At 41.6% G+C, this 25,090-nt stretch overlaps 9 protein-coding genes across 10 annotated transcripts; 6 read left to right on the forward strand and 3 right to left on the reverse strand.

Annotated features, from left to right (window-relative positions):
- The first annotated feature begins 46 nt into the window (after nucleotides 1–46).
- On the forward strand, nucleotides 47–1,507 carry LOC129583791 (uncharacterized). The gene is made up of 2 exons (XM_055475760.1): nucleotides 47–522; nucleotides 619–1,507. Exons 1-2 carry the CDS (start codon nucleotides 431–433, stop codon nucleotides 1,253–1,255), a joined length of 729 nt encoding a protein of 242 aa, XP_055331735.1. The 5' UTR covers nucleotides 47–430; the 3' UTR covers nucleotides 1,256–1,507.
- Nucleotides 1,508–1,799: 292 nt separating this feature from the next.
- Nucleotides 1,800–5,030, forward strand: LOC129583788 (basic proline-rich protein-like). Its single transcript, XM_055475757.1, has 3 exons — nucleotides 1,800–2,458; nucleotides 2,826–4,552; nucleotides 4,625–5,030. Exons 1-3 carry the CDS (start codon nucleotides 2,398–2,400, stop codon nucleotides 4,718–4,720), a joined length of 1,884 nt encoding a protein of 627 aa, XP_055331732.1. The 5' UTR covers nucleotides 1,800–2,397; the 3' UTR covers nucleotides 4,721–5,030.
- A 362-nt stretch (nucleotides 5,031–5,392) lies between these two features.
- LOC129583614 (protein cornichon-like) lies at nucleotides 5,393–7,858 on the forward strand. Its single transcript, XM_055475484.1, has 7 exons — nucleotides 5,393–5,767; nucleotides 5,914–5,937; nucleotides 6,064–6,108; nucleotides 6,469–6,545; nucleotides 6,611–6,646; nucleotides 7,038–7,181; nucleotides 7,441–7,858. Exons 1-7 carry the CDS (start codon nucleotides 5,687–5,689, stop codon nucleotides 7,475–7,477), a joined length of 444 nt encoding a protein of 147 aa, XP_055331459.1. The 5' UTR covers nucleotides 5,393–5,686; the 3' UTR covers nucleotides 7,478–7,858.
- Nucleotides 7,859–8,061: 203 nt separating this feature from the next.
- Nucleotides 8,062–9,285, reverse strand: LOC129583735 (RING-box protein 1-like). Its single transcript, XM_055475669.1, has 3 exons — nucleotides 8,964–9,285; nucleotides 8,823–8,895; nucleotides 8,062–8,563 (listed from the first exon to the last, which is right to left on the reverse strand). Exons 1-3 carry the CDS (start codon nucleotides 9,077–9,079, stop codon nucleotides 8,408–8,410), a joined length of 345 nt encoding a protein of 114 aa, XP_055331644.1. The 5' UTR covers nucleotides 9,080–9,285; the 3' UTR covers nucleotides 8,062–8,407.
- A 107-nt stretch (nucleotides 9,286–9,392) lies between these two features.
- On the forward strand, nucleotides 9,393–13,070 carry LOC129583733 (exocyst complex component 6B-like). 2 transcript variants are annotated; one of them, XM_055475667.1, is made up of 5 exons: nucleotides 9,393–9,541; nucleotides 9,709–10,130; nucleotides 10,333–10,816; nucleotides 11,046–12,235; nucleotides 12,434–13,070. In XM_055475667.1, exons 2-5 carry the CDS (start codon nucleotides 9,723–9,725, stop codon nucleotides 13,034–13,036), a joined length of 2,685 nt encoding a protein of 894 aa, XP_055331642.1. In that variant the 5' UTR covers nucleotides 9,393–9,541; nucleotides 9,709–9,722; the 3' UTR covers nucleotides 13,037–13,070. The 2 variants fall into 2 exon arrangements, with proteins under 2 accessions (XP_055331642.1, XP_055331641.1); XM_055475666.1 differs by having other exon boundaries at nucleotides 9,393–10,130.
- Nucleotides 13,071–13,404: 334 nt separating this feature from the next.
- LOC129583734 (eukaryotic translation initiation factor 4E-binding protein Mextli homolog) lies at nucleotides 13,405–15,218 on the reverse strand. The gene is made up of 2 exons (XM_055475668.1): nucleotides 15,016–15,218; nucleotides 13,405–14,766 (listed from the first exon to the last, which is right to left on the reverse strand). The coding sequence occupies exon 2, from the start codon at nucleotides 14,505–14,507 to the stop codon at nucleotides 13,764–13,766; it is 744 nt and encodes a 247-aa protein (XP_055331643.1). The 5' UTR covers nucleotides 14,508–14,766; nucleotides 15,016–15,218; the 3' UTR covers nucleotides 13,405–13,763.
- Nucleotides 15,219–15,872: 654 nt separating this feature from the next.
- LOC129583719 (gamma-secretase subunit pen-2-like) lies at nucleotides 15,873–16,184 on the forward strand. Its single transcript, XM_055475651.1, has one exon. It carries the CDS (start codon nucleotides 15,873–15,875, stop codon nucleotides 16,182–16,184), a length of 312 nt encoding a protein of 103 aa, XP_055331626.1.
- Nucleotides 16,185–17,398: 1,214 nt separating this feature from the next.
- Nucleotides 17,399–21,377, forward strand: LOC129583792 (ubiquitin-like modifier-activating enzyme ATG7). The gene is made up of 9 exons (XM_055475761.1): nucleotides 17,399–18,041; nucleotides 18,241–18,413; nucleotides 18,698–19,021; nucleotides 19,240–19,453; nucleotides 19,516–19,766; nucleotides 19,980–20,138; nucleotides 20,213–20,401; nucleotides 20,462–20,721; nucleotides 20,949–21,377. Exons 1-9 carry the CDS (start codon nucleotides 17,879–17,881, stop codon nucleotides 21,292–21,294), a joined length of 2,079 nt encoding a protein of 692 aa, XP_055331736.1. The 5' UTR covers nucleotides 17,399–17,878; the 3' UTR covers nucleotides 21,295–21,377.
- Nucleotides 21,300–24,448, reverse strand: LOC129583795 (cyclin-dependent kinase 1-like). The gene is made up of 9 exons (XM_055475762.1): nucleotides 24,291–24,448; nucleotides 23,948–24,063; nucleotides 23,552–23,789; nucleotides 23,188–23,341; nucleotides 23,006–23,129; nucleotides 22,580–22,750; nucleotides 22,309–22,478; nucleotides 21,890–22,040; nucleotides 21,300–21,717 (listed from the first exon to the last, which is right to left on the reverse strand). Exons 2-9 carry the CDS (start codon nucleotides 24,041–24,043, stop codon nucleotides 21,595–21,597), a joined length of 1,227 nt encoding a protein of 408 aa, XP_055331737.1. The 5' UTR covers nucleotides 24,044–24,063; nucleotides 24,291–24,448; the 3' UTR covers nucleotides 21,300–21,594.
- Nucleotides 24,449–25,090: the final 642 nt, after the last annotated feature.

Genomic DNA, 25,090 nt, shown 5'->3' on the forward strand with positions numbered 1-25,090 from the left:
CGTATGTATTGTAACATAGGGGCACATCTGTAACTAAACTTACTAAAGCCGTCGGCTCGAGATCTGTGTGTTTGTGATTTGTCATTAATTTTGTGCTTTACTATCCGTTTTCCTTTTCCAAAAATTCTGACGATGAACAGAAAGTAGCACTAGAAAGTACAAACTAACTGATAAGAAATGAGCGCTTTAATTCTTTAAATTCCCATATTATTGCAATTAGTACTTTAATACCTTTGTTGACATACTTTATGTCTAGTAGCAAATCTAGCAATCGTATAGCAAATCTAGCAATCGCCAGATAAAGCGTGCATATTCCGATATTTTCCGGAGCATCTGTGCTGTTTGTAAATTTGAGCACGTTATAGCGACGTTACAGTCGTTACTTGATAATTAGTATTGCTTGTTATATTGCCACTGGAGTTATCACATCATGGAGAGAGAAGGCACAAACTACGCTACATCTAAAGTGAAACCTACGCTCAACAAGTATGGTTGGGTAATTGAACAGCTGGATCCTTTATGGTAGGTACTGAAAGCTGAAACCCGTTGAAAGCTTTTCTTATTCTTCTGTTAATAAAGTGCAGGGCGTGAAATCGATGTCATAATATTATGTTTCAGCGCGGAATTCTTCACGATGGTCCCGTCCATTCAGGCTCCCATTGCCGATTTTGGTTGTGGATACGGCTACAGTAGTAAGAAACTCCTTGAATTAGGAGCCACTGTCATATCGAATGATCTCGACGATCGGCACATGGAAGATCTCCGCGTCACGGTGAATCCCGACCATGCCGATCGCCTGACAATTATGTCGGGAAATGTTGCCGATCTCGATATAAAAGCGGAATCTCTCGGTGGCATATTAGCCGTTAACTGGATCCATTTTCTTCCAACGGCGGAAGCTATTCGAGATGTTTTGGACAAGTTTTATCGCTGGTTAGCTCCCGGCGGGATCCTATGTGTTACAGCGGTGCAGCTGATCCAGTATGTCGAGCCGGAAATATATAAGAAATACATGAAAGGCCGGGGGAAGAAGGAGTGGATCGGATGGGTGACTCAAGAGGAAATGCGTGAAGATATGAAAGATAACTTGCCCAGTACTATCTGTGCCATCGATGAAGTCATCTTGCGAAGGGAGCTGCTGCGGGTTGGGTTCAGTGTGGACAAATGCTTTCCATACAGTGCACCTGACGTTTACGAAGACGACTACATTAAAGATTTTGCTGTGGGAGCAATAGCCTCCAAGCCTGTAATTTAGACAGGTAATGCTTGATCACTTCAAGCGCTCTGATTCAAGTTCCAAAAGGCATTCCTTGCATGAATGATGAGGAATAGGATATTGTTTGTGCGGCTATCGCTGATTGTGTACGTACTTGGATTGCTTTTAGAAATCTTATTTTTTATGCTTCGCATACTTCTACCGCATAATTTACCTGTACATCGTTGCCTTTCTGTGACTGAGCGACTTACAGTTAGAGGAATGATTAAATATACATGCGCCTTGCGGCCTACAATCTACAGTAGATGCACTTCAGATATATCGACTATAAGGCAGACGACTAGTTCCAGTTGTTGAAAATGTTTTTTTTTGTATAGTTAACTGTACGGGGCAAAAGCTTTTAACTAACAAAAAATTATTTTCAAGTTGATCGTGTACGCTCAAATTTCAGTACGAATACAGATCTATACGTCTTAAGCGAAACGCTGTAATAATTTTCTGTCACTCTTTCTCTCTACCGTTTATGTTTTTACTGTAAACTGCGTATACAGTATGGCGCTCCGTGATGCCGCTTTGATTTAACCCTGACCGTTTCTGCCAAGTTCTTGTAGAAGTTCTTAGGAATAGATTTTAAAACGAACAGACGTTCGCGCGTAGGAACAAACGTGTTCGAAGCCAACACTGCACACAAGGTGGCACGGTGTTGAGTAAACGGACAAGTACAACGACACAGTTTTTTCAAGTTTTTGATTTTTAAAATATCGGTTACGGTCGCCTTGACTGATGTATGTTATGTAAGTAGATGACCGTGACATTAAGCAGTTCTGGAAGTTTCCATCATCTGGATTCGTGCTGGGAAGATTAGGGATTTCTGTTTGTGGTAGCTCGTTTGACTTACTTTGCTTTCTTACGGGGTATATTTGGAACTCATTGAAAAACTCTGGATTATTACTGATCGTTGCGTAATGGTCATTATTATTGTATGAAGCGTATGTTTTTTCCTGATCGAGAGCGACAATGCGCAAAGCGTACTTGATGCATCTCGTCGACTGCGGCTTCGATAAATTCATTATTATCTAAGTGATGTTCTGGATAATGCCGCAGAGCTTTTTGGGGTGAAATATTGACATCGCACTGGTTTTTATGAAAAAATCATTGAATTCGCTGTGCAATTTGGAAGTATGACGTTAGCCGGCATAACCGGTTTTGTGACCTTTGGATTGGCAAACTTTCTTCTGTCAGGTATGGACGCCGATGTCGGGTGAATAAAACCTTTTGACATAATTACCGTTACCAGAAAATTTGACAAGGTTTTATTAAGCAAATAACACTTTTTTATACTCGATGGTAATAACTGTACGTCCAAAGATGGAATTCGATGCTGTACCATTGAGCTGCCTGCACTATAGATCATATACGCAGTAACGCAACTGTAGGAGCTTACTCGCTGGTCAGTAGGAGTAGTACATCAATACGATATAAAATGGTTCATAAATAATGTTAGTATGTACATAAATAAGTACATACATTATATAATTATAAAGGGTCTTTCGCCAATGTGCGTCAGAATAAAAGTTACTTTTTTCTAAATTTTACTGATTGTCGGCAGGTGCCTCATCCTCACAGTACGACAATTCGTACGGGGATTCCTCTGGGTATCAGACAAACTCGTACAACTATCCTGCTCGCCATTACTACATTCCTTCGTACAGTATTTATGTACCCTTGCCAAAGAATCCCAGACCACCGGATGTACCGGATGCTCCTGGTGCTCAGTTAGGCTATCCCTATCTCCCCAGTATCCCTGGAGCACCGAGTGGGCCAAATGCTCCCAGCGCCGTGATAGGCATTCCCCACTTTCCACCCAATCCAAATTCCCCCAATGCACCGCGACCAGAAAGCGGTTACCCGCTAGGACCCACGCATCCGGCTGCGCCGCCGGCACCTGCCGGTCCGTCCATACCGGGCGTCAAGCTTGATGTGCCGTATTTTCCCTCCAATCCCAGCGCACCGCCTGCTCCCGACATTAAGGCTGGCTATCCAGCTGGACCCATATACCCTGATGTACCAGGTGCACCCTCCGGTCCACCAATACCCAATGCGCAGATTGGTGTGCCATATTTCCCTCCCAATCCAAATTCACCGAATGCGCCAAATCCACAAAGCGGTTATCCATTAGGGCCCACTCACCCGGCAGCACCACCGGCTCCATCTGGTCCATCCATACCAGGCGCTCAAATCGATGTACCATATTTCCCATCCAATCCCAGCGCACCGCCTGCTCCAGACATCAAAGCCGGCTATCCCGCTGGCCCGATGTTTCCGGATGTGCCTGGGGCGCCTTCTGGGCCAGCTGTGCCCAATGCCCATATCGGTGTTCCATATTTTCCTCCTAATCCTGACTCGCCCAATGCACCGAACCCCCAAAGCGGCTATCCGTTGGGTCCAACACATCCTGCGGCGCCTCCCGCTCCTTCAGGTCCTTCGGTGCCGGGTGCCAAGATCGACGTTCCGTATTTCCCGTCTAATCCCAGCGCTCCTCCAGCACCGGATATCAAAGCCGGCTATCCTGCCGGACCCACCTATCCGGATGTTCCTGGCGCTCCATCGGGTCCCGCTGTTCCCAATGCGCACATTGGGGTGCCGTACTTTCCACCAAACCCCAACTCTCCCAATGCGCCTAACCCTCAAAGCGGGTACCCAATAGGACCTACTCATCCCGCTGCGCCTCCCGCCCCGTCCGGCCCTTCTGTGCCAGGCGCCAAAATTGATGTGCCATATTTCCCATCGAATCCCAGTGCACCTCCGGCTCCCGACATTAAAGCCGGCTATCCCGCTGGACCCATTTACCCTGATGTTCCCGGTGCCCCCTCCGGTCCCGCAGTGCCGGGTGCACATATCGGTGTTCCGTATTTCCCTCCAAACCCAAACTCGCCCAATGCACCATCTCCGCAAAACGGCTATCCATTAGGACCAACGCATCCGGCAGCTCCTGCTGCACCTTCCGGTCCATCTGTTCCTGGCGCTAGTATTGATGTACCATATTTTCCTTCTAACCCAAGCGCGCCTCCCACGCCCGATATTAAAGGCGGCTACCCGGCTGGGCCCTCGTATCCGGATGTTCCCGGTGCACCTTCCGGTCCTTCCGTTCCCGGTGCCCATGTGGGAGTTCCGTATTTCCCGGATAATCCCATTGCACCGTCTGCTCCTACTGCCAGCAGTGGATACATTTCGGGGCCTTCCTACCCATCTGCACCGGATGCTCCGTCCGCGCCACCCGCTCCAGCGGCTATGATAACCTACCCAGGATATCCCGCCCAGGATTCGTACGATACGGTATGTTACGGTGCTTCCGTGCTTCAAGGTGTTTGTATATCTCTACAGTTTCCAATGGCTGTAATTTTACAGAACTATTACCATTATGGAGGAAACAGCACCGGAAACGGGTATTCAAATGGCGGTAATCAAACAAATGTGGCGAAATTTCAAAGAGAACTTAACTGACCTTTGCGCCTGTGTGGAATGAGAAGATTCAGCTGCTGACCGAAACTGAATTGTTCGCCACCTAAAGGATGTTTAAAGTACTTAACCCATTACGTTTATGCTTTTTTGTCCTTAAAGCTGCACTTACATACTGTTTTCGTAATGCGCCGTTAAGTTTATGTAAGTACTCACTACTCAGCATTACTACATCGATTTTGTTGGTTTGGTGGGATCGGATACCCCGAGTCTGTGCTTAACTGTTCCTAGTTGCTGCGAAGAGTCTGGACTCTTGAGACATGACAGTTGCTATTACAACAAATTCAAAAAGTAAACGCGATATAAGACCGTGAGAAACGCTGAGGTTTAGGGACAGTAAATTGGCAGTTTAATTTGTTTAAATAGTTACTTACTTATTTACGTTCCTCTTTAGCACAAGACCACCGGTAATAAAATTATTATGTATCTATTAATTTTATTAAATCGTGGTCGCCAAAAAACACGAAGTGCCACGAACTATGAAATATATGGCGTAAAAAAACAATCCGATAAGAAGAAAACGTTTACAGTGTCAGGAAGTGCAGTACGAGTACAGTAAGTACTAATTTTTTAACCAGCTGCCTACTTGCTCACCTGCTCCGGGGCACAGTACGCTAATTAGAGTGGTATGAAGACTAAACCGGAAGCTGGCGGAACATCCCACTCGTTAGTGACGGTTAGTCGTTACGAGACTGGATTTGGGATAAACGGTGTTTCATTCCTTGCTTAATTCATAGTTTGCTATCAATAAAATTTAATATCCGTGGGAGTGGGAGATTATAACAAACTGAAAACGAGCCCTTTTTGTTATTCCCGTATTTGCAATCAAAGTTCCTGGTCTCTCAGTTGTTACACTCATCCGTTTTCTGTGGTTTCATTCACCAGTCGACGCTCTTGAGTCTTTCTGAAAGCGACGCTGTATCTTGTTACCAGTTACCTGAATCGAGTACCATGGCTTTCACATTTGCTGCGTTCTGCTTTCTTGTGGCGATGATTGTTACTGCCATTTTGATATTTTTTGCGATTTTCCACGTAAGTGCAGTAGACTTTAAAGAGCAACGATAATGTGCCAGACTGTCGGCGTACACTAGCTGTGCAAAATAAGCAAGTTTAACTGTTTATTTCAACTTTAGCGACAACTGATTAGTACTTCAATACGATGATAACTTTCCTTACAGATGATCGCTTTCGATGAGCTGAAGGTAAGTACTTGATTCGATTTCCACTCAGAGCTGGGCTGAATTGGTTGGAAGTTGTCCTTGTGGTTCTTTTGGCTTGTTTACCCAGCATAACACGGTATATGCCTACATGGGCTTTTGATGTTGCAGACTGATTACAAGAATCCAATCGATCAGTGCAACACGTTGAACCCAGTAAGTTTCGCTGCAATTTCAAAGAGCAAAATTGCGTCTTTTAGCGGGTAAACTTGAATTATAAGCCGCTGTATTTTGTAAAATGCCGCTTCGGTTTGTGTCTTGGCCATATTGTACTTGTGTATTGTGATGGTTAATCTGCAATCACTAATCAAAAATTTAGTTCAGGATCTGAATCCACACTGGAAAATCTGTTTCAACTTCATTTTAATTTTTTAAACGTTTTTGATAAACAGCCCCGGATGCGGTAATTGTCACGTGTAAACTGACTTGGAGCTGTCTGTAGATTCTCTAGCACAGTTTGTCATTAACTCCGAATAGCTCTTGTGACGGATTATCTACAGTAATTTATATCTGTAGTTGGTTCTGCCAGAATACTTTTTGCACCTGTTCATCAACATATTATTCTTGCTGAGTGGATCCTGGTGGACTCTGCTGTACGTTTGGATGATCCTTTTATTGCGTTTGAAAGTTGTGATCTGTTGATCTTTGCCTTTTGCAGGTATAATGTGCCTCTGTTGGCTTATCACGTTCGGAGGTTAGTTTTCCTAACATGTTGTTTTATTTACCGAAAAGTTTTATTTGTCCACTCTAAAGTTATTCATATGCCTAGCGCTACGTTTTTCGCGTGCCCACACAGTCTTGAACATTAAAATACAATGATATTAAAATCCGCCGTAGGGATTGCTGCTATTACCGGATAAATATTTGACATTTTGTTCACAAAAAAAAGCGAAATAAGCTGAACGTACATAGCACAAATTTGGTGTTCAACTCTTCAAAAAGTTTTAGCGAAACCACTGCCATCTGTGTCAGGTTTGTTATAAATATACATAGTAATTAGGAAGTAAGAAGCGCTGCCTACCGTAGCATGTCTATAATTTGGAATCGTTCGATTACTTGATTGTTAACCATTGAACTGATTGAAGGTACAAAAATCGACCCATTATGTCTCATTATGGACTCTATGATCCCACATCGATCATGAATGCGGACGAGTTGAGTCACTGTATGAGGGAAGGTTGGATCAAGCTGGCATTCTACTTGATTTCCTTCTTCGTTTACTTATACATGTAAGCATTCGTATTTATTAAGATTTTTTTAGTTTAAGGTTATAAGATTTTCAAGGCTCTTTGCCAATTTCTTCCTTTTATTTCACACAGTTTAAATAATGGTAATAGCGAAATGCGAGACTAACGTTGAAGACACTCATTTTTATTCGTAATGACGCTTATTATATGTTTGATTAGATAAATTATTATGCATTTTAATATTATAAATATTTTTGTTGCACTTTTATGGAAGTTATGTGCTTCGGAATAATCATTGCAGGATGATTTATGAGCTCGTTACGAGCACCTCGAACTGAAAGGTTTGTGATCTCCGAGTGCACGGTTTGCATTGCGCCTTTGATGACCATTTTCGCGCCGGTCGGTTGGATGAAAACCAAAGAAAACGCTTAAGCTTTCACCGTTATAATTATTTTGTTTAATTTTGTTGAGTTTGATGGAACAGTACTTAGTTGTCTGATTCGAGTTTTTGTGTTGATTTTATTTGTTCACAAGTGTCGAAAATCACTGCGCTGTAACCGCGACTAAGCCATCATATGTCGTGATTCGTGAACTGTCGAACAATTCTGGCGTAGGGATGGGATCTTGGATTTTCATGAATCATCGGTGTTGTCTTTTGGTAATTACATGCTGTAGCTGTAGTACATGTAAGTGCTGACAATAAATAATCGACGTTTTGACCTGGAGTTCTTAAGCAGAAGGAGTACTTTCTTTAGTGTTGACTGTTCGGATCTTGTTGTTCAGTTACTTAACTGTCACTTTATCACACTGAAACATATTTTGGGTCAAGGACTCTACCTATCCCGAAACGAAAATACAGATTAAATAAAAATGAAAGACTACATACTGTGATGTGATCGGCAGGTTGCAATGCTCGGGGCAATTTAACAGCAATGGCAATTTATTAGCTTGCAATTTTTTCCAGATTGCAGAGTATAATTCAATGTAGATTTTGAAAAATTATTCATACAAAAAGCAGCATCAATATTCAATAACCATGCTCAGAAAACTTTATAAACGAAATATTCCACCACTTTTCAGTCAGCATCAGCCGAAAGTTTCCACAACGAAAATATACCGCAAAGGCGCAAACTAAAAAATGTTTTCTTTTCGCATGATTTTACGTATTTATAATAATTACAATCAGAACACAATCAGTGCGGAATTTAGTCAGTTAGTACATGATCCACGTCGAAGAGCCAATCAATCCTGAACATCCTTCCACCAACTTAGCGGCCGTATTTCTGGAACTCCCATTCACGATTATCCAGAGGGCAGACCTGACGAGTTTTCAGCCATCGTGAGATACAGTGAAAATGAAAAGCATGATTGCAAACTCCCCACGCCACGGTGCACTCATCGCTGGTAGTCGATTGTTGATTGGCCTAAACGCAAATAAAAGACAAGTTATTGTTAGGGATGGTTCCTCGTCTCTCAGTTCGTTCGTTTCTCCGACTGAACAGCGGTGTTCGCCCATTCAGAATGAGGGCGCTAAACCGTCTTCAAATGTTACTCGAAAGCGAAAAATATCGGCGACCCAAGGGTCCACGAACCGCAATTCAGAAGAAAAGAATAAATCTAACGACCAACCATAAGATGACAAAAGTACAGAGTTTCCGTTTTCAGGCCCAAGTTGACTCTTACCTGGCATTCAATGCAAAGATCCATGATGTGGTTTCGGCAGATGGCACAGTTATCCACCACGATATCCCAAGCCCTAAATCAAAACCATTAGAATAACAGTAGCACACAGAACTTCATCATGACGGTACGGTATCCACAAACCAGAGTGCCACTGCATTCCATTTCTTCACTTCAAAGCGCTTTTTCTTCGCAGTTTCTCCTTCAGTGTTCCCAGCTCCAGCATCCGCTTGAACGGGCATTTCTTCGTCAACGTCCATGCTGAATTTTCGTTCTGAGCCGTGTAGTAAGAAATACAACCTCGTAATTTGGAAATATACGCTACTGTTGGCGTTGTAACTCTTAACTGTAGGAAGGTACGTAAATTAACTAAATTTCGCTGGCAGAGCACGCTAGGTGGAACTAGAAAACGAAAATGAGAAGGATTTTTTCTGGTTCATGTGGAAACAGCGGCTCAAGTTGCTGCTGGCTTTCTAACAGTTCTGGCACGGTACCGTGGTCCTGGTTCCGGTTCCAGTATGCACTACGCACCCGCTCGGCTGCAAACCGGATTTAAAAGCAAAACAAGCCAAGAGGAACGCCGAATTTTTAAAAATTACGAATTTAAAAATTGTCGAAATTATGTAATTATATTCGTAAAATAATTTGTACATATACTTACAAAACTGATGATACAGATAATCCAAGAGTTAACGTTGCAGTTTACTGCAACTTTCCCTTTCGTAAGTATAAAATTATTACGATTGTAGGCGTTTCTGTTTTGGGCCTTGGCTGTACAGATAAAGATTACTTATCACTGGTGTATGTGAAAAATTTTCCGAGTTTACCATTTATGATCTCTGTTCCTGTTCTCAGCAGTTACAATTTAATTGAGTTATGCTTGTGTCAGCTGTATGCGTATAAATGGATGGGAGAAAACCGTACCCACTTTCCGTTTCGGATCAAGAAGAGCCGAAGGTTCGTGCCGTCACACGACATCATGCTGGATCAGGCGACGCCCGCACTACCGAAGACGAGGGAATACCAAATTCTTTTTCACTGGCGAATGGGGTAGCGGAGCTTGTTCAGTCATCTGTAGAACTCGCTCAGAACTCCGTAGACGGCGATGCTCAGGCCCCTCGTTCAGGGGCCAATGGGAGAAATGCGAATGTTCATGGAGCTTTCATTCCGAAGGACATTGTAACATACTCGGCTGCTGATAAACTGGAAGCTCTAGTGCCTTTCCCTGCCACTTTACCTGCACAGTATAAGGGGCTAATAACCCAGATTGAGAATTCAAAGCATCCAAATTATCCGTTTATCCTTAGGCGGGTAAGATTGAAATTCGCGGAAACCAAATTTTTTAATAAGAATACGCAGTGGCCAGACAGAGGTTGTCGTATAAAAATTTGTGGGACGAGATTTAAGACTGTTTCAGTGTTTGTTAAGTTATTACGGCTCGTATACGGTACATCCGGTAGCCTTGTTTTCGTTGTTGTTTTCCTCTTCATTATTCCAAACGCTTGTGTTTCAGGTTTATGAATCCGGCCACCTGAAAAACTTTTTGCAGTATCTGGATAAGCGAGCGGAAGCTCATGACTCCGAAATTGAACGCGTTTGCGCTGCGCATACTTTAACGCTTACGGAGACTGCGCGAGATTTAATGGCAGTCAGCAGCGGAGTGGAGGAACTACGTGACACTTTGGTTCTAGATCGTAACCGTAGTGATTCTCATTTGAAAGAAATCCAAGCTGCCGGTAAAGGAGCTACTACATGGAATACAGCTCTTGTTAACACTGCGTTGCTGATTGAAAGGATCAGTATTTTGAAGCCGGTAATCAAGACGGTCGGCGAAGCACAGTCGTGTATGGACAAGGGTCAACTGGTGAAGGCATTGCGCAAATTACACGATGCTTGGGAACGCACTCGGAAATTACCGCATCACATCCGATTAGTGAAATCCCTGGCCGATAACATACCGTTCATGAAATCCCAGTTAATTTTGGAAGCAAAGCGAGGTTTGTGATAGAGTCGCTGAAGGAAGAGCCCCTTAATGAGAATAAGTATCATAATTATACTATACCATCTTTTTTTCCGTTATAAAAATTTTTGAATGAAAAGGAGCATCAGTATTTTGGAGTTTTGTATTTTGCATAACAAAACGTTAGGATAGTTATGACTTATGAGTGGTTAGGTAGCATTTCGGTCCGCACTGTATTTGGAGTTTATTCCGTGCTGTTTCGTTAGGAGTGACAACTGCACTGGAATCGATAAGGAACGCTAATTTAAAGGCGGGCTACATGACATTAAAAAATGTTGCCGAAACCAACGGTTTACACGTGGAGCCTTATCATATGCCTGCTGGGAGAGTGCTCCCCAGTCGGTACACGGAAGAAGTGGCGTTTCTTTATGACCGCAAATGGTCTTTAGATACCGCCCTTAATCTACAGCCGCTTTTGGTCTTCCGGCATGTTATGCTCAATTTTGCTCCTGATGATTTGGATGCGGACGCATATAAAGCGTATTATGAAAATTACATGGTTCAGCGCCGCAGCCAAGTGGCTCAGATGGTAACTCCGCCGAACAATATGCACAGTGTGGACCATTTTCGCTTATATATCCAGGATATTGTGGGTATATTTGCGCTGGAAACATACATCGGTGGATGTGTCTGTGCAATCGCTACCGATGCGTTTTATTCTGAACTTTGGAATGAAAATGCGTCTAATATAGCGTCGGCGTTAAGTTCCAACTGTGTGTTTATTACTGATGACGAAAATTGCGCCCAAATAAAGAACTTGATGAACCTCTTTGCGGTGGCGCTGAATTTTCTCAAGTGTGATTCTAGCCGAATTCATGGAGTACTGCAAGACATTCGTGATCATTACGGTGAGATACTATTAAGGAAATTGGTAGAGCAGATGAACGCGGCTCTCGACGAAGATAGTTTCGTTGCTGTAAGCGCTGCCAATGAAATGGAAGAACAGCGCATCTTGATAGATTTCCCGTTCAGCAAAGATCCTACCGAAAAATCGATTACACAATATCCAAAGAAGTTCCCGTTTTCCTCGAGTGTTCCTAAATTTTATTCGCTGATCAAGCAGTACATCTCAACCTTTGTCAAATTTAGTCGCGATCTGAACTTGAGTCAAAGTGAAGTGGACGAAAAAGTTCGTAAATCGATGAATACAGTGTTGTCCCGAAATCTTCGGGGGTGCATCAGTGGCCTAGTCGAGCGCGGAAGATTAACTCCAGAACAACTGGTGCAATTGTACACCAACTGTACATATTTGGAGTATTCGTGTCGGTTTTTGGAAACGTACATTTCGGAATTGCTTAATCTGAATGCCGCTGCCGCCTCAGCACTACCAGGGCTTTCTATGCGTTTAGATAGCGACTCCCTTTTCAAGGATATCCGCTCGCAGGTTGAACAACAGGTACCTTTCTTGTTAATTTTGCATGTTAAGTTGTTATGCATGTTGTTTGCTTGTACGTATTATAAACTAACCAGAGAGCTTAACGGAAGTACGTGTTTAACGTAAACGCGTTCCTGAATTATTATACGAGTAAGTTACCAGTATTCGGTGAAAAAAACTTACTAGTATAGCGTATGCTTTTGTTTATTGCGCTTGCAGGTTTATACCACTCTTATGAACTCGATTGAAGCGATGGTTGGAGAAAGTAGATTTGACTCAGCCGCACAGGAAGCAACAAATGAGCCTTCGGTTCTGTGTCAGCGCGTTATTCGGTATCTGGAAGTAGTTTTCGGCTTCATCAGGAACATGCCCTACAGCGTCTGCCAAACGGCCTGGATGACTGCCTGTAAACACATCGCCAACCAGTTGCAGGAAACCTTCATCCATAAATCCCCACTGATCACGATCGGCGGTGTTCAGCAGCTGAAAAATGATCTGGGATTTTACGAAGATTTCCTTCTCCGTCAAAGAGACAATACGGATCCGGCTACTCTCCTTATGGCCTTCAGCGATATTCGTCAGTTAACGGACTTGCTGCTTTTATGGGATTGGAATAAATATTTCCATGAATTTGGAAAGAAAGATGCAAAATACAACCGAATACAGCCTCAAACAGCTTTGAACATTTTGGAAAAAATGAAAGAATCGGACCGGAAGAAAGGCTCGCTTCTGCAAAATTTGCGAAAAAACGAGCGAGATAAGAAGAAATTATTAGATACTATTATTACCCAGTTGAAAGATTTGATTAATGAGCCACGATAGCTGGTGAGCTTTAATATAAAACAGCAGTTTATTGTTGATAAACTCGCCACGTTCCTTGCCTTTCAGATGCATGCCTTAATTATGCCTATTTATGAGGGTCTAGTACACTTTTTATAACATTGCGGTTTTTCTGTCAAAAATCTACAGAAAGGTCTGGTCTTCGGTAGAACGTAATGCTGCTCGGTGATACACTTTTGTTTGTTGGCCATGCTAACCTGTGGTCCTGTGCCAGTCTTTCCTTTGATGAATGTAGTCCCTTTTATGATTGGTAGTCGGTTTGCTTTTGAATGTCTGCACACACCTTCCATTTCACTGTTCTGTTAGACTGCTTTTACTGACAATATACACTAAATCAAACGCAGAAAAAATTTCGGACCGGTTAGGCCCTCGACTGCTCATTTGAGCAGTCGCAAATTTTTTTATTGCTTTTGTGTTTGAACCGAAGTCCTTCTCAAAACAATCTAAAATCTACTGCAACAACATCCATTTTCTACAAAATCTACCGGAGACCTACAATGGAACACATAACAAAATGAAAAAGGAGGAAAAGTGTTCAACGCATCAAAGATAATCACAAAGTTAAAATAAACCTATCGACAGCCGAGAAATACCGCAACCAACGAGAATTAAAGCACCAATACATCGTTTTGAAGAAAAACTTTTCAAAAACTTAAGTAACTCTTGTAACGGGTCTGCAAAACTCAAAAAACTATGTATTCACAAAACATTAGGCGCTAACTTTGAGCAAGGCTTTGAGGCCCATTGAAAGCATCTGGCAAGTTGCAGCAGTATCCATACTGCGTGCAGCCATGACGGACGTCAGAGTCTCAAAATTACTCAACGTATTCACAACACCATCCTCGTCATAGTCATCTTCGCTCACATTTCCAGACTGCGTTTCACTCGATGAGGAAGACGTCTCGCCAGTGGAATTCGACCCTAGCAGCCAATTATCCGGAGGTACAGGAAAATCTTCCTCCTTAGGTTCATTTTTAGCAGACTTACGACTGGCGTACAAATGCATCTTTGGTTTTCGTGGTGCAGATTCTTTCTTTGGGTGTTTGTCCATTCCACTCGACTTCGCCACGGACACAGTTTTCGAGTGCAATACAGCTTCACGGATGGGCTTCGTTTCGCCAATGTTGCGATGCATAGCAGATTGTCGAAGTTGTGCGTTTACATGCAATACTGGATTGGATGCTGGAATTCCGCTATTATGCAGCAGAGCAGCATGAGAAACCATGACAGGAGAACTCGGATAGCTGAAGGGGCACGATGACGACGGGACAGTTACATTCTGATACAATGATGCTATGGGGACCTGGTGAGATCCAGGAGGCATGAAATTCACAGGTGATGATGGATGAGATCGGGAACCAGTATGCGCTGGACCAGATGAGCTGATCGATCGATGGCGACCCAGCGCCTTCTTGCTCGCTTGCGTTTTGCCTGGATGTGATGCCACGTCCATGGCAACACAGTACTCATCCACGAGGAAACACGAAATAAAATTTACAAATGACTAAGGCTGGGAATACACTGGCGGGAAGGATGGCGTTATTAAAATTTAAATATGCATCAGCTATATGAATCCAAGCGAATTAGGAGGATGTACGGTCGAAGCAGTAACATATATCGTTCTTTGTTCCACTTCTTTTAGCAATGCTCTTTCAGTCTTCCTTTTGTCAGCTTGGCATCCACCATGCAGGACGCTTGGAGTTCGTAGCTTGCTATTACAAGACAACAATTTGGCTTTAGTACAGACGCATTCAGTAACCGTAGGAATGAAAGTTAAGGAATTCATATTCAGCCGGGAGAATATCAATACAGCAACAAGAACTACTGGAGGAGATTTTATTGTTAATAAATCAAGTGATCAGGCTGATCCAGGCGCAAGGTAAACAGTACGTAAACAATGCAACTTATTACTTATAATACAAAACTCAAAAGGTCACAACATTAGGGTTTCGTTTTCGTACCTTGCACGGTAACGGATCTCCTTCTTGTCTGACAAGAGGTAGTAAAAATGTTGTGTAACCTGTTAGAAAATCTTCCCTGTTGGAGTTCAAGGGAAGTTTGCTGTTAGATGGAATAAACGATCTTCCAAAAGATGGTCTAAAATATTTTTGTAACACAGATCTCGGCCGCATTTTCTTTGAAACTGTTATGCTCGCTTTGGCAAGGCATTCCTTTTTAAAGCGTAATCTGTATCCCACTTGCGGTACATTCGCTGGTAACATGTTGTTTAATCTGCCGAAAATGATTCGCCAGACTTGGTTCACCAATAACATCGAAGAAATATAGTTTCTAGTTGTGTGATTGGTCATATATGACAAAGAGGTCTGACGTCACTTTTTCTCGAACAGTCAATTTTGCAAAGCTTCTCCGTACTCCATGTGATCACGGCAGCCAGGCAGCTGATCTTTAATTTTCGTAAGTGTACTGCTCCCCGCAGGCGACAGCAAGTCACATTTGTAAATTAGTGTTGGTGGCGATGGTGGCGTGACCACGAAACGGCCGCAAAAATCACCTCAAAAAATCGCAACAATAGAGTGACTCACTCATTCATTCAAATTCCGGAGACTGGACTGAGCCTGGAGGTGAGCAACAACAAATGCTTGGCGGGTTCTTACGATTTCTCATTTCTGAAAAAAGAATCTAGTTGAACTGGCAAATACGTACAAAGACGTATATGCGTACTTCCGTCAGATTTCTTTTTATCTTTAATAATAGTTCTGCAGTTAACTGTAAAGCTACTTGCAGTAAGTAAACTAACAGCCTTTACTGTACCGCAGTGATTCCAGCAAGTATTTAATTTTGTATTTTTATTAGAGAGATGGATTTGAGTAGAAAGACCGATGCCTTTAAAGTGGACCTCTGCAGAAAATATTTCTTGGCTGGATTCGCTTTGCTACCTTTCTTGTGGTTGATCAATGTGATTTGGTTCTTCAAGGATGCTTTCCTACGGGATCTTTCCGTTAACGACGATAGAAGAAGAATTCGTCGCTATGTTATCCAGAGCTTCATCGGATGTGTGATCTTTACTGCGGGATTACTGGCTTGGATTGTCATCTTTCAGACGAAGCGTATTGAATGGGGAGCCACGGCCGACTACATTTCTTTCATTGTACCTATTGGATCACCCTAAGAAAGAAAAAACTCTGAGCTCTTCGGTTTGGTCTTTGTGCTGTAGAGATATAGTTCTGTTCGATTATATGAAACTTCATTTAGTTACTAATTATTATTGGTGTTACTAATTATTAGTAACACAAAAAAAATCGAAACCAGCGATTAACCAGTTTCGAAAAAGTCTCGAAGCGAACTGTTGTCACTTGTCATTCACAGGTCTCGTTTTTAATTTTTTATACTTATTGTTTACAACTTTACAGTTAGCTTGTGTTGGAAAATGCTGATCTCTTTTGTTGTTTATAATTTCGGCACACTTTGGCTTGCATTAATATAAATTTTTTGAAGCGTAATGCTTTTGTTTTATCTGTACAAGTTCTTTAATACCTGAAATGTAAATCACTCCAGAGCCCTGACGTATTTAGTAACCTTTCCTTTTTTACGTTCTTGTTAATTTTGCAGTCTTCTGTTTCCGTGTTCTTGCAAGTGTTATGAATGGTTAATAATTGTGGAGTCATTGAATTTGATCAAATTGGTGTCGCCGCGCAGCAGTACTTAAAAGTCAGTCTAAACGATTTAGAGGTGCTTGGAACTCTGTTAACTGTTAAGATACGAATACCCGATAGCGAATACTCATACCAGTTTTTGGTACGAATATTATATACCGAAATACGCTCTGATAATATCCAAAGGATTCAAGGTTATTTTATAAATGCAACTCTGTTGTGCCGTATTTTAGTAATTATACTTCTCGCTGTTTGTACCTAGCTATCTACTCAATAGTAAAAAAGGTACAGTATTACTTTTGGCTGAAGCAATTAAATTAAAAATTGACACAGTAAGTGTTTCAAAAAGACAAAAGTACTGTGAGGGTTTGTATGTCTGAACCTTCGATTTCTTTATCAGTGTCCTGAGGCACGAGTTCGAAAACATGATAATTTGATGATAATGAATAATGATCATATCGGTATTATCGGTAACATACACGATGCTCATCATAAATAAAACACGACACAAAAATAACAATGCAATGCATGGAGAACGGAAAAATCATTACCGGCAGTCCAGACACCACCGTATTAATCGTGATTTTACTCATTTGATTGTTTTATACCAAATCGACCACAGAAAGCAAAATTAATGATAATAAAATATTTTGTTACGTTAGTACGTACTGGTTTTGGGAGCGAAAGTACGGCATGCGATTGCGATGTTTTTGTCTGTCATGACTCATAAATTCATAATGACGCAGTAGTGCGCCAGTAAAAAGCAATCATAGAGTATTTTACTGTAATTTTTATCGATAATAAATAGTAATTCATTTAATCTGTATTTTGCAGTACGAGTACGAAAGTAATCCAAACTTGTTTCGTTAACTGTGCAAGAAAAATCATTCCCGATAAGCCATTCTGAAGCCCAATGTGCATGTGTTAAAATGTGTTTAATGTGACTGTCAAGTATGAACAAGACTTACTGGCGTCTTTGCGTATACTTTAGCCGAGTCTAGCGTATTTTTTTAAATTTTATCTCCTTGTTCTTTTGGTTTTGTGTTCCGTTTTCACATTTCGCTTCCGCGCCAGTTTTATTGATATTCCTTTGCGATCGTCCACTCGGTTCTTCATTTTTTCATCAGCTCTGGTAGGCGTCGCTTCTGTACATCGCTTTTGAAGTCACGAGCAAAGACATTTAGAGAGTCAAAATTCGACTGCTTGGACAATGGGTGAGGACGATCAGGAAGGTAGAAGCCAGCGTGTTCTTCAGTTTGAACCCTTTTCGTCGTGCATTGATGCTGGTTTTTGGAGTGTGATTACGAAAAAGAAATTGGAAGATTACGGTTTGGATGAATCGTTTCGGAAGATTTACGGAACTTATACAATAGGTACCGTCATCGGCGTACAATAATACAAGTGCATGTCACATGTGCAATAGTGAATACGAGTACTAATAGTGGTTGTCTTTTGTGCAAAACGGTATTAGTGCTGTCGCAGTTACGTTGTTTTCTTGTAAATGATATCAAAATGATATTTTGATCTTTGGTTGGTCAGTCTTCAGTATAGCAACAATGTGCTGAACTATAGGAAGTTCTGCGAATCTCCCGTGTTTGATCAATTTGGATCATGATGCGACTAGGGACCAAACAACTTTTGGAGCGCGATGGTATCCCGTTTATGGGAAATTGCGGATATTTAATACGATTGAAAATTTTCGAGATGCTGATAAGCAAATGTTAGCTTCCGACGCTGCATCCGATGTAAGAAAACCGATTGCTTTATGTTTACTTGTTTTTTTCCGCTGGTTTGCCTGTATTGAATCTATTGATTGTGAGTATTCACTTTTCAGGAACATTTCATCTATTAAGCTTTTTTATCGCATTATTTAATTGATTCCTATCGCTTTTTCTCTGTTTGATTGCGAATTTTTCCGTCATAAAACATCCTCGATTTTTGCTATTGTACGATTGTAGTGCTACCATAAATGATAAATATTGTGCAGTTTTTGTAATTTTCTATTTGACTATATCTGTGCGGTTTCCAGATATGGCAAATTATAACGTCTGGCGAAGCTTTAAAAAATCCCTCTCTTCTAAGCCGGTTTTACATGCTGTGCTTCCTGGACCTGAAGAAATACATCTACAATTACTGGTTCCTTTTCCCAGCACTCGTATTTCCCGACAAATGGGTACATGAACGGGAGGCTAGAAGAGTGGGCAGCGTTTTTTCTGAGCAGGAATTGACAGATATCAGCACTTTCGTGGATAAACTGTGCTACCAACACAATGCCTTCCTTATTTCCCATGAAACTCCGCTAAGACTGTGCCTACTGGAAGAACTTCCTGTGTTGTTATCGGGCAGTGCTCAGGTGGGTGATGTGATTTACGTTAATTTTGACATAACCTTTCTGTGTTTCGCTCTTCCTTGCACTGAATATGCTGCAACTCGCACTTTTGTTGTACCTTTAAATTGATAATTAGATTGTAAATAATCAGTACGCGTACGGCGTTTAGCTTGGACTATCATACAAGAAATATTGCAAAATCCTCCGTGCACTCATATGTACTTTCCATGTCGCAATTCCAGATTACGTTTGTTGTTTGTGATGCTTCGGTACTGCCTGACAATCCGGGATGGACAGCCAGAAATGTGATGGCGTTGTTAGCTTACCATATTCGGCGTCATCCATCGTACAAGCACATGCAGATCCTCTGTTACCGCGATAGGTTTCGCGACGGTGTGCGGGACATCTCTCACAGTGTGGTGTTTGATTTGAGGCCGGTGTTTAGTCCCAAGCAGGGTGTGTAACAAGTAACTTTTTTAACTATAGTAAGTATGTATGCGGATTTTTTGCGTTTTCAGCTGCAGAAAATGTTGCGGTGCCGAATGGTGTTGGATGGGAAAAGAACGAGAAAGGCAAACTGGGGCCGCGTCAGGTTGATCTGAGCGGTCAGCTGGATCCAATAAAACTGGCGGAGCAAGCAGTTGATTTGAACCTTAAACTGATGCGATGGCGATTAGTTCCGGAACTGGATTTAGCAAAAACTGCTGCTGTCAAATGCTTGATTGTGGGATCGGGTACCCTTGGGTGCAACGTTGCAAGATGCTTAATGGTAATTAGGAATTTTGCATACCTGATATAACATTTTTTCAGGTATACGATATTACTTTCTGATTTGCCGGTTTTTCGCTATCAGTTTTTTATGCATTATATTGGATTAAGCATTTAAAATCCTTTTCGACTGGGTTCCTGTACTTCCGTATATTCAATTTTGCACTTTCGATCATGATTGTAACTGTACTATTTACGTATCTGCATTTTATAGGGTTGGGGAATAAATAATTTGACGTTCATCGATAATGCCCGGGTATCATACTCTAATCCCGTAAGACAGAGTTTATTTACCTTTGAAGACTGTTTGAATGGCGGAAAAATAAAATCACAAGCGGCATCTGACGGAGTGAAGAGGATTTTTCCCAGTATGGTAGGCAATCATCTGCTGCACTCCTTTGGCCTGAATTCCAAATGTTTATATACTTTTACTGTTTGCGCGAATAGAATTCGGTTGCGCATCAGTTCAGCATTCCTATGCCGGGCCATCCTGTTAGTGAGCACGTGCGGGATAAAACGGCCGAAACTATTCGCGCTCTGGAAAGTCTTGTTGATGAGCATGATGTGCTTTTTCTTCTTATGGATACAAGAGAAAGTCGTTGGCTTCCCACCTTACTGGGGGCAGCGAAAAGAAAGGTAAATGGATGCATTGCGCTTTTAGTCGTAGCATATGGTATTACGAAAGGAAAATTTTAGATTGTAATCAACGCTGCTTTGGGATTTGATTCGTATTTGGTTATGAGGCACGGTATGATCCATGAAAACATTCCAACATCCGACAAGGCTGTTCGGCAAAGATTGGGTTGTTATTTCTGTAATGATGTCGTCGCACCCGGTAATTCCACGAGGGATCGGACCCTTGATCAGCAGTGCACGGTTACCCGACCCGGTATTTCCATGATCGCCGCCGCACTGGCAGTAGAGTTGCTGGTCACTTTACTTCAGCATCCTCTTGAGTGAGTGTCTGGGTCCTGTTGAATAATATCAGATGCTTCAAATATGCTTTTTTCAATACATGCAAAGTTTTGCATGGACGATTACTGGATGGGGATTTTTAATAGAAGCTTTAGTGTAGAGAATTCACGATCACCTAATTATGTTGTTGCTATTCTGTGAAGTGGGTGACAAGTAGGCCCTTGAGCCTTTTAGGCCTTTGATTTTGCCTACGCCGTTTGTTTTGCAGGGCGGAAGCACCAGCGGATGTCGCCAGTGAAGATAGCTATTTTCCATCGGATGCAGATTCGGTTTTGGGAATGGTTCCACATCAAATTCGTGGTTTCCTTTCCCGTCATAAAACGGTTTTGCCGGCCACATATGCATTTGATAAGTGTACCGCATGTTCGGACATTGTAATTCAAGAGTATCGCAGCAGAGGCATGGAATTTCTCTTTGATGTTTTTAATGGCCCAGCTTCGTTTTTGGAAGATTTGACTGGATTAAGCAAACTGCATGCCGATTCTGAGAAAGCCGAAATCTTAGACTTTAGTGATGATGAAAGTATCACCAGCGTTCCGGAGCCGGTCAACTGATTGATGCGTTCCACAGCATTTATTGCTTTATGCATACATTTCCGGGAACGATCAATTCAGAGTTTTCAAATTAAAAACTGAGACAATTACGCGATTTATCATATCCACACAAGCATAATTCAACTTTTACAGATTCTTTCAAAATAATCCCCTCGATCAATCCAACGTCAATTCAAAAGAGATTTGTTAACAGGTATTTTTAAACCCAAAACGGACAAATATGCATACCTTGAAACTGCCGTAAATGTAACAAAACAATGCAGCAATAACTGTACGAAGCGCATCTTTTCCAAAAAAATTTTACGGTAATCCGGTGGCCAGCGGCAAAGCGGGAATTGTGTCTTTGTCGAAATCTTCAAAATACGGGTGCACCAATGCCTCGACAGCGAAAACTCGATCCGAAGGATTAAAGAAAAAACAACGCTGCAATATGAACACAATTTCTGATCTAGAAAGATCATGACTGGTAACCGAACGGATATCGAATAAAATGCCATCACCACAATAGCAAAGTATGGCTTCGTTGAAATATCGCGTTTAGTCGCAAGTCATGAATTCTTCCAACTTGCAGTAGAAGTACAGATAGCATGCTCACCTTCAGCAAATCATATGCATCCTCGTCCACGTCGCGCATATCATCCACATGTTCATGGAGAGTGTACGCCGACCAGCGCGGAAATGTGTCAGTCCAATTTGGTAATTCCGTAACTCCAGGCCAAATATCCTCATTAGGAGTTGACAATATGCTACAAATTACAATTATGTTTCATTTAAAGGACTTCATGCAAACTATGCCTATTACCGTCTGATGTTAGCGTTAACTAGGAACTAGAAGATTAAACAACTGCCGGAAAATGCACGCTGAAATGCATTAGCAGAGCGGAACACATGAAGACCTTCGTCGCGCGTTGGTCAACGTTTTTTTCCTGCACTCATGTCAGTGTCACAATAAACAAATCAATCGCTTTACCGTAAGATAAAATGTGTTTGTTATCATTATTCAGATCCCCTTACCTAAAGATTTTGAAACACTGGTCGATTTCCGAATCGCCTTCAAACAAAGGGTTCAGTGTCCACAGCTCCGCGAAGATGCAACCAATGCTCCATGTATCAACACCCAGGCCGTATAAACTTTCGCACGTCCCCAACAGTACTTCCGGCGAGCGATACCATAACGTCACAATCTGTAAGAAGCATTAAATACGAATAGCATTCACCACATGGAAAATATCATAATATCTGTAAGGGTAAACGAAAAACGGTTGACATCCACATTCACACTTACTTCGTGGGTTACACTGCGCATCGGCACAGAAAACGCTCGAGCCAGCCCGAAATCCGCAATCTTAATGCCCCCGTCCTTGGCCACAAGAATATTCTGCGGCTTTAAATCACGATGGATAATACGACGCGCGTGACAGAAGTTAATGCCATCCAAAATCTGGTACATGAAACTCTGCAAGATCGACAACACTAAATATTTTCTCCCAACTGGTGTGATAAATTCAAAATCGATACATTAACATTTTTAGAATTTAGATGATATCCTACAACAGAAAATGGCAGTTCCGTACTAGCTACTGGAACAAACCGTTGAACGTACACGGCACTATGCAAAAAAAGCTCTTCCTTCGCCAAATTATTACTTTGATATCACTATAACAATTTATTACAGAATTCGAAACATTGCTGTAATTTTTAGTGCACATACCTTAATCAAATCCCGGGGAATTTTATCTCCTTCTGCAACCGTATCCATGTAACGTCTCATGTCAAAATCGATATACTCGAACACTAGATACAATTTGCCGACTTCCATAAGCGATTCGATGAGTCTACAACGGCCAAAAGCACTTGAAGGCAGAAACTAATGAACACAACATGCATTCCTACCTGACGATGCGCTTGTGCTCGAGTTCCTTAAGAGCACAGACTTCGCGGAGAGTTGTGGCTGGAATGCCCTGATCATCGTTGATGCGTACTTTCTTCAAGGCGACGAAAGCGTTGGTGGATCTGTCCCGTCCCTTGTAAACAACTCCGTATGTACCTACAGCCAATAACAATATCGGATCTTAATTCTGGCACTTACTGATCCACTGCGCACTAATTAATTCCAAACTGAATATGCGATGGAGAATGTCCAGACTAGAGTAAACGTTCTATTATTCTCCCATAGCGTAGTATCACATAATACGAAAAATAAGAATTATTAAGAGTACGATCCAAATCCCTGCGCAAAAATTGAGCTAAACCATACCTTCGCCAATCTTCTCGATTTTTGAATAGTTTTCGATACGATTAATCCTTCTTTTCGCGAATTCTTTCAGCGTAATCCTGTCGATGGCATCGCCATTGCTGGCTGAAGTAGGCTTTGAGCTCGAGGAGATTTCCAGCCCTCTCGCTGTTTTCAACGAAGTTCCCGTCGTTCCCGTTAAAATGGTTTTCTTTGTAGGCGGACGACTAGCCTTCATCATGGGTATAAATTGGAGCAGAAGCTGACAACAGAAAACGGCTTCGTTAGAAACTGCCCAGACAAGTTACTATAGGTACTACGTCGCTTTTATTATGCTTTTACCGGACTTCGATAATTTATCGTGCAATCTTTCTTAACTTGATAGAAATTTTATTCAAGGCTTAATTTAATACTCTGTACCTTCAAATTGATTGCAGGAGGACAACCCAAAAACAGTCTTGGGTGTCTGCTTTCCCGAAATGCGCTATTAAAATCCGTAAAGTCTGGAATAACCATCCAGAGACCTGGCCGCCGTCCTAAAAACGGTTTGAAAATCACAAAAAAATCGTAACATTCAACTACATCCTTCCACTCCTTTCACTTTTCCTACGACTGGTATACAGGCAATCCCAGCGAAAATTTCTCCCAAATTACGCGTAGGTCACGATCAACACGCATTGTTTACTGTTTTACGCTTGTTTGCAATTTGGCAGTACTTTTCTTGATAGTTATGACTGATCTTCTAAAAACCAGATCTACTCACTTTTTGTCCCAGGCGTCAATCTTCCACGAAAAAACTAATCTTTTATGAAATAAGTACGACAAAACAAATAAAGACTAATGGTAGTCGTTCAAAATTCCCCAGTTCGCGATCGAAGATCAGCATAATATCAGACCGTTAAGGAAACTGGAGATCCTTAGTACTTCGTCACAAAACAAAAAGGCAAATTTAACTTCAGACAGTAGTAAGTACTCGTATAACGTATCAGAACGTACAGACAGTAGTAGATGGCGTGCGGCACGATTCAAACACATTTCGCCGTTTTCCATTCATTTTGCAACTCATCCTGCCGCCTCCGGTTACCGTTGCCATTTTAAAGTTGAAGTGTTGTATTCGTTTTCATGATTTTATCATGACCTATGTACATTCCTTTTAATAACTCATACTTGTATGGATTCATTAAATAATTATTATTAAATATGGAATAAGTTTTTTACAACTTTAAATACTCTGCTCATTACACGGATTACAGTAAGTAAATTCACGTTTGGAAAAACACTTACAGCTTTGTAATGTTATCAATTCATTGTAAGATTTTACAATTTTCAACATCTGTGTGATACCTTACGGCTGACGATACTCTCTAATGACTAATTATAATGGGCAATTAAGCAACTGTAAAGAATTGTAATCGGACTGGAACCCAGAAAACCACGTATACCGTATACTAATTTTATGATTCAGAATTATAAACATCTATAAGCAATCGTAAAAGGGCACGATTGCTGCTTTTAGCTACAAAATAATTTAGAAGTTGTTATTATTAAGTAACTTTTTAGGCT

This window comes from Paramacrobiotus metropolitanus, unplaced genomic scaffold, assembly GCF_019649055.1.
Source record: "Paramacrobiotus metropolitanus isolate TYO unplaced genomic scaffold, Prichtersi_v1.0 Parri_scaffold0000011, whole genome shotgun sequence".
Lineage (NCBI taxonomy): Eukaryota > Metazoa > Tardigrada > Eutardigrada > Parachela > Macrobiotidae > Paramacrobiotus > Paramacrobiotus metropolitanus.

Excerpts from the sequence above, each read along its gene's own strand:
- LOC129583788 (XM_055475757.1), top strand. The coding sequence starts at position 2,398 with ATGACGTTAGCCGGCATAACCGGTTTTGTGACCTTTGGATTGGCAAAC. Across the intron at positions 2,459-2,825 it reads GGCAAACTTTCTTCTGTCAG|GTGCCTCATCCTCACAGTAC; the intron begins GTATGGACGCCG and ends GATTGTCGGCAG. Across the intron at positions 4,553-4,624 it reads CCCAGGATTCGTACGATACG|AACTATTACCATTATGGAGG; the intron begins GTATGTTACGGT and ends GTAATTTTACAG.
- LOC129583733 (XM_055475666.1), top strand. The coding sequence starts at position 9,723 with ATGGATGGGAGAAAACCGTACCCACTTTCCGTTTCGGATCAAGAAGAG. Across the intron at positions 10,131-10,332 it reads ATCCGTTTATCCTTAGGCGG|GTTTATGAATCCGGCCACCT; the intron begins GTAAGATTGAAA and ends CTTGTGTTTCAG. Across the intron at positions 12,236-12,433 it reads GCTCGCAGGTTGAACAACAG|GTTTATACCACTCTTATGAA; the intron begins GTACCTTTCTTG and ends TTGCGCTTGCAG.
- LOC129583795 (XM_055475762.1), bottom strand. The coding sequence starts at position 24,043 with ATGGTTATTCCAGACTTTACGGATTTTAATAGCGCATTTCGGGAAAGC. Across the intron at positions 23,342-23,551 it reads AATCGAGAAGATTGGCGAAG|GTACATACGGAGTTGTTTAC; the intron begins GTATGGTTTAGC and ends TATTGGCTGTAG. Across the intron at positions 23,130-23,187 it reads GAGCACAAGCGCATCGTCAG|ACTCATCGAATCGCTTATGG; the intron begins GTAGGAATGCAT and ends TGGCCGTTGTAG.
- LOC129583719 (XM_055475651.1), top strand. The coding sequence starts at position 15,873 with ATGGATTTGAGTAGAAAGACCGATGCCTTTAAAGTGGACCTCTGCAGA.
- LOC129583735 (XM_055475669.1), bottom strand. The coding sequence starts at position 9,079 with ATGGACGTTGACGAAGAAATGCCCGTTCAAGCGGATGCTGGAGCTGGG. Across the intron at positions 8,896-8,963 it reads TGGAATGCAGTGGCACTCTG|GGCTTGGGATATCGTGGTGG; the intron begins GTTTGTGGATAC and ends GTTTTGATTTAG. Across the intron at positions 8,564-8,822 it reads ATCTTTGCATTGAATGCCAG|GCCAATCAACAATCGACTAC; the intron begins GTAAGAGTCAAC and ends ATTTGCGTTTAG.
- LOC129583734 (XM_055475668.1), bottom strand. The coding sequence starts at position 14,507 with ATGGACGTGGCATCACATCCAGGCAAAACGCAAGCGAGCAAGAAGGCG.
- LOC129583791 (XM_055475760.1), top strand. The coding sequence starts at position 431 with ATGGAGAGAGAAGGCACAAACTACGCTACATCTAAAGTGAAACCTACG. Across the intron at positions 523-618 it reads GAACAGCTGGATCCTTTATG|CGCGGAATTCTTCACGATGG; the intron begins GTAGGTACTGAA and ends ATTATGTTTCAG.
- LOC129583792 (XM_055475761.1), top strand. The coding sequence starts at position 17,879 with ATGGGTGAGGACGATCAGGAAGGTAGAAGCCAGCGTGTTCTTCAGTTT. Across the intron at positions 19,022-19,239 it reads TGTTATCGGGCAGTGCTCAG|ATTACGTTTGTTGTTTGTGA; the intron begins GTGGGTGATGTG and ends TCGCAATTCCAG. Across the intron at positions 20,139-20,212 it reads AGAGGATTTTTCCCAGTATG|AATTCGGTTGCGCATCAGTT; the intron begins GTAGGCAATCAT and ends TTGCGCGAATAG.
- LOC129583614 (XM_055475484.1), top strand. The coding sequence starts at position 5,687 with ATGGCTTTCACATTTGCTGCGTTCTGCTTTCTTGTGGCGATGATTGTT. Across the intron at positions 5,938-6,063 it reads TCGCTTTCGATGAGCTGAAG|ACTGATTACAAGAATCCAAT; the intron begins GTAAGTACTTGA and ends TTGATGTTGCAG. Across the intron at positions 6,546-6,610 it reads GGATCCTGGTGGACTCTGCT|GTATAATGTGCCTCTGTTGG; the intron begins GTACGTTTGGAT and ends TGCCTTTTGCAG.